The 6000-nt window shown below is 51.4% G+C and overlaps 1 protein-coding gene across 5 annotated transcripts in view; it reads right to left on the bottom strand.

Moving 5' to 3' along the window:
* PTPRT (protein tyrosine phosphatase receptor type T) overlaps window positions 1–5642 on the bottom strand; it is a 1099906-nt gene extending 1094264 nt beyond the window's left edge. For all 5 annotated transcript variants that reach the window (XM_081556965.1, XM_081556964.1, XM_081556963.1 and 2 more), the window contains exon 1: window positions 5390–5642. In XM_081556965.1, coding sequence (XP_081413091.1) covers window positions 5390–5477 — 88 coding nt within the window. In that variant the 5' untranslated portion in view covers window positions 5478–5642. The remainder of the gene's footprint in view (window positions 1–5389) is intronic.
* Between the last annotated feature and the right edge of the window lie 358 nt (window positions 5643–6000).

Here is a 6000-nt window from a genome sequence, read left to right on the forward strand (position 1 = left end):
AGTGCATATCACAAGCCAGGAGCTGGGATTTAGAGAGTTACTCAACCACCACCACCTCCCAGTTTTCAAATCTTTCTATCACTCTAAAATGTTCTCTCATGCCCACTCACTACAAATCCCTGCTCCCTTGCCCAGCCCCGGGCAACTACTGTTCTGCCTTCTGTCTCCACAGAGTTGTCTTTTCTGAATATTTAATGTAATATGTAATCTTTGGCATCTGGCTTCTTTTGTTCAATGTAATGTTTTCTGAGGTTCATCCAATGCTGCAGCCTAGTATCAACAGCTGATTCCTTTTTCTTGCTAGCAGTAATCCATTGGATGGATTCACCAGTTGAGGGACATCTGGAATGTTCCCAGCTTTTGGCGACCATGAAAAATGCTGCTACGAACATTCGCGTACGTGTCTGTGTTGACATATGTTTTCATCTCTGTTGGGTACATTCCTAGAAGTGGAATCGCTGGATCCTATGGCACGTGTATGTTTAACTTTTTAAAGAAACTGCCAAACTGCTTACTGAAGTGGCGTCACCATTTTTTTTCCACCCCCCCTATCCAGCCTGAAATGAAAATTGTAAGCTGAATATTCAAGAAATTGGAAATACTTTCTAACTCTTCCCCTCATGTACCAGTGAATGTGTGTGTGTCAGACAGACTTCAGCAGTTTGACTCCAGGGTGAAAAATTAAGTTTAACGCTGTGGACTCGCTTCCATGGATCAGTCACCCATCGATGGTAGGTCTGGTTGGGACTTCCGAGCAGCCTTCACCTGGGTAAATAGTAATACCTAGGATACCCCAAGGGAAATAGTGCCGACATTTTGAAATAAAACCAGCCAAAAGATCACCATTTCTCCTCACCTTTTCATACTCTGCCTTTTTGACACATTAATTCCCATTTTTCACAGCTGACTTCTGGCAGGTCTCTTGGGATCTATGCCTTGCATTCTCACTGCCTCCCTCTATCTTTTTTAGCACCTGTAACTCCTACCAATAGATAATAAATAATTATTATCATGGTCATTTCTCCCTCTTCCAGGCAAATTAGAGTGTCCAGCAAGGCCACCTCCAATGCTGAAGGCCATCACCCCCACTGGTCACCCTGTCCCACCTGCACACACCACCAGGAAGCCCCCATCTCTTTGGCTGCCTCTGATTGCTCTTAATCCATAAAAAACCCACGGCGTTCTTCCTCTCCAAACCAATTTGAATCCACTTTATAAGATTTCACAAGACACTCTAACTGCTTTCTAATATCTACATGGGTACTGCCTCCTAGCCCCAATTCTTTAATGTGCCTGCAAATGCTATTACACCTGTCAGGCATGGTTTGTTTTCAATAATCTCATAGCTTTTTACTTCTTGGAATGCCACAGCCCTCTATGTGTTTACTTAGTCTTTGCTTATTTGTCAAGTGCACGAACCATCTTTCTCCCCACTGCTCTAGAGTGCCAAGCACTTGATTTCTAGGTTAGGTAAGAGATAGAAATAGAGCAGGAGGCAGAGCCCGGAGGCAAGGAAGACAGTGTGAGGGGGGTGGTAGGAAGGGAGAGAAGACACAGGCAGTCGCTTGCCTGTTACATCATGCAACTACTTGGTTTTCTAGCTGTTCTCATTTACAAGATGTGTGCTTGGAAACAAACAAGCCTATCTTTGAATGGCCAAATGTATTAGTAACACCTGTTTCATTCCAAATCTCTTTCTAAAAGTGGCTGCAGAGAATCAAGAACCTCCCCCCCCCGGAAAAAAAAAGGAGAAGAACTAAAAATCATTACCAAAACTCAGCTAATTTTCAATTCATAACGGAGCTTAACACCGGTATCCCCTTGGCCTGTGTACATAAACCAATGCCAGGGCAAGTGAGAGAAAAGGCGCCCCTTCAGGACGAAGCAGGGCAATGCACTCCCTCTGTAAGGATCATCTTATCTAGTCTTGACAAAATCCAGGAAGGCAGCTATGTTTATTCTCACCCGACAGATGAGGAGCTGGGGATTCGAGGAGTAAATAAATGACTTGCCCACGCTGGCGCAGCTAGAAAGAGGCAGGAGCAGAATTCAAACTGAGGACTTAAGACTCCAAAGCTCATACTCTTTTTTTTTTTTTTTGCTCAATCAGGCTGCCTCCTGAGTTAAACTCCCCCCCTCACACACACACCATAGTTGCCATGAGATGCTACCATCTCTTCATCATCATAAATAAATATGTATCAGGGACCCACCACCTATATGGCAGTGCTCTTGTTTCCACAGCAACACGCTGCCAGAGTGTCATGGGAGTATCCCGTGTTCAAAAGAATGATGCTGTAATGTCCTGTGATCGTGGCTCTGAAAGGTAACAGTTACACTACTACAGAGGACGCCGTCTCAGCTGGCAGTCTGGAGCCTGCAGGAGTCATGCTGGGGCTAAGCAAAAAGAAAAGGAGAGGAGAAAGGCAGTGGGTTGCAATCCAAGACAGTGGTCTGCTTTCGCCACGAACATGCTTGCGATTGTTCCTGAAACAGAATCCAAGCCAGGTTTGCACGTTAATTGTTCTTTTATTAGGAAACAAATCAAGCAATCCAGGAGAGAAAGTCAAATTTGACTGTACTGCTAACAGTTCCCCAGAGGTAATGATTATCGAGTTAAATGACTAAATTGCTAACAACTGCCATCGCAAGTCAGTCCCTCTCAGATCCATTTTTGCTCTCAATGTACAGATGCCAAAACCCACTAGTACATAAATGAACGATTCCCTCATCCATTTGTTTAACTGTCTCCTTCTTTCCTCACCCCAAACCATGTTTTTGCCACACTTTTCAGAGGCTGATTTTAAATGCTTTTTTTTTTTTTTAAACCATCATTCCTTAGAAAAATCATCCTGGCTCATAAAACACATCTCACAAGAAAGAAGAAGGAAATTGCCTTTTGATGACAAGCTTTCACCACTGACTTTTGGACACCGTGACCAACATGTTACATCAAAACATATCACCCCAACTGTGTACTTGGATGTAAGCTTACAAACTGAAATTGCTTTTGAGACTGGGAATTTCCAGATAAAAAGACTATGGAGAGCACACCACTGAGTTTTTAAACACATTATTTACTCAAACTTGCCAAAAGTTTTAAACCAGATTCTTTCGAAGAAATCAAACTGAGTCATATTTATACTAGATTTGGATATCAAAATGTCTCCATTTAGAAATAAAGTATGAAGATAAGTCCGTTTTTAAAAGTCAACATTTGCAGCATTTCTGCATCTACAAGTGCAGCTGTTAGAAACCTGGGAAAAATAATTAACTTAAATGGTCTAGTTAACATTAAACCAGAGAGACAAGATACCACGGAAAATTCCCATGTTTACAAATGAGTGAGACTCAGAACGCATCAAATCTCCAACACAAGCTAATCCCCTCTCGTTGAAGGAGTCCTTGGAACAAACGCAGCCACTTGCTAAGTGTATGCTACAATGGGTCTGCAGAGAAGCCACTCTGCTCAGGAAAAATCAAAAGAAACACGGTTCCTTAACAGCAGATTTCTTCCCAAACTGTACTCCAGGATTGCTTTTCTTTCCCCAGTGTTCCGAAGAGCAAACAAAGAAAAGGTGCTTGCTCCTCACACTTCTCTAAATGTTTTAACAAAAGGCTGCTGAATAAACACATTACTCATTTAAAAATTGAAAAGAAGTTCTATTCCGGAGATGAAAGCAACTAGATTTGCATTTTAACAGTTGTGGGCGAGCGCCACCTGGCGGGAGCATCCGGAACCGGCGTGCTTCCAGCATCCGGCAGCTTCCCAAGCCCGGACGGTTTTTACCGCACGCTGCCCAAGAACGCTGCGAGACCCGTGGAGGAATATTTTTGATACTGATTCTCTAGGAGGGAACGTGAATATCACTCACGGGTGGAAGGCCGCCCAGGCCCTGGAGGATAGTGAAATATAAGTCATGAGTGATGCTTGGTCCCCAGGAATGCCCCCAAGCACCCTCCTTCCTTCCCTGCCCTGACACACCTAACATAGATCCGAAACGAGGGAAACAGAATGGTGCCATCTTCAGAAGGATGTGTGGCTGTCCCTCTTCTCTTACTGGCTAAGCTTCACACACCTCAAAAGAGGTGTCCTAGTCACCTAACTTCCCACCCACGAAACAGGCTGTCCCCCTTCGCATAAGTCCCATATTCAGTTTCCATTTTGGAGTAAGGAAGACTCCAGCGCATTTCCCATGGAAGGTCACTCCAGCGGCTCTTACCCTCGGAAGCAGCCTGTTTAGGCAGATTACACTGCCCACGGGTTCTGGCTCTTTCTCCTCGCTTTCAGCGTGGTAATAGATGGGCACCGCTGTTAGTCATCAATTCAAAACGCATCTTATCCTAAGTCCCACCTGCTCATCTCTGCCTGCCCCTGTGATCCCGGCAATCTCCCCTCTGCGTGGTCACACCTGAGCTAATTGGTGCTAATAAACTTCAAAATGATTCCGAACTTGGAAGCATATCTGCACCACTTCCTCCCTTCCCTCCTTCCCCCACCGCCTACTCTGAGGGGCTCAGGGCTGGAAGCTGGCTCCGGTAGGGTCTGGGGATGTGTAAGATCCCGCCCCCTGCGCCCCGGGTCCTGCTGGCCTCCGGTGCATGCCAACTTGCCATTAGGAGCACGCCAGGGCAATCCCACACACACTAGGGGAACTACCTCTATTCGCCTCCTTCCCACTGTCAAGCCCAAATACTAGTCCCCCAAACTTTTCTGGAGCAGACACGCTCACAGGTCAAAGCCGCTACACTAAAAGGGCCTTAACGAGGGCGCCCGTTCACTTGGGATGGAAACCACGGTTAGGAAGGAGGGCTCGCCGTCTCAGTCTTGAACGCGAACACCCCCGCGGTGCTTTCAGCGGCGTAAGGACAAGCTCAGGGGCGCAGCGTGGTTAGAGCGAGTCTGGAGCCGCCTGGATCTCCCGGGTGAAAAGAAAAGCCACCTCCCTGGCAGCCTCGGCCTGCTGACGACCAGTCCTCCCCACGAAAAACGCGCGCTGCCCAGGAAGCTGTGGGGAGAGGACGCTCCCCCCACCACCACCCCGGGCGTCGATGCCGCTTCTCATCTCGCCGCCCCAAACACTCGAGTGACAGATTCCGACAAGTGGGAGGCGGCGAGCGGAAATATTCGCCGCAGCCGCAGAAAGTTACTCGAGCCCGGGGACCCGCAGGAAAGTAAAGCGGAGCACTTGACCGAACGCGGCCGGCCGAGGGACGCCGGGGGCCGGGCACGCTGGCCCGGGCGCGCCTGGACGCGGCAGCCCGCGGCTGCAGGCGGGGACCCGGGCTCCGGCAAACCCCTCGAGCCCGCACAACTTTCTCCGCCCGGAACCCAGCGGCGGACGCCGGGATGCGCCGGGGAGGGAGCGGGGATCGGGGGCGCACTCACCTGCGGCGCTCTGCGCCCGGGCGCCGGGCAGCGGCGGCAGCTGCAGCCGCAGGAGCAGGCTGAAGGCGAGCGCGGCGAGGTTCGCCATCCGGGCGGTAGCGGCTCAGCCCCTTCCCGCGGGGGCCGGGGCCGGGGCCGGGACTGGGGCGGGCGCGGGGCGGCCCCGCATCGCCAGCGCGGCCGCAGGCGGTGCGCGCCGCTGGGCTCCGGGAGCCAGCGCCGCTGCGCTCGAAGCCGAGGCGCCGCGCGAACTGAGGCGGGAGGCTGGGCGGGGGCGGGACGTGGGGCGGGGGGCGGTGTCCCCGGAGTCCTAACGCCGCCGCCGCCGCCGCCCGCCCGCCCGGTGCTCCGCCTCGGCCGCGCACACACCCTCGTGCGCACGCCCGCGCCTCGCACACGCCCGCGCCTGGCCCACGCGGGCTCCCCGCGCACCCTCGCCCCGCCGGCCGGCTCGGGGCCGCTCTCTCGCACAGTCACGCGCCTACACGCAGCGCCCCCGCACCCACGCGACCCGCGGGGTCCTCGCCTCTTCGCCCGGAGCCGAGCCGCCGCGTGCACCGTCTGCCCGGCTGGGGCGCAGGTATCGGGGGTCGGTGGCGGGAAGGGAGAGA

Source organism: Giraffa tippelskirchi, chromosome 13, assembly GCF_054371585.1.
Source record: "Giraffa tippelskirchi isolate mGirTip1 chromosome 13, T2T-mGirTip1v1.2.pri, whole genome shotgun sequence".
NCBI classification, from domain to species: Eukaryota; Metazoa; Chordata; class Mammalia; order Artiodactyla; family Giraffidae; genus Giraffa; species Giraffa tippelskirchi.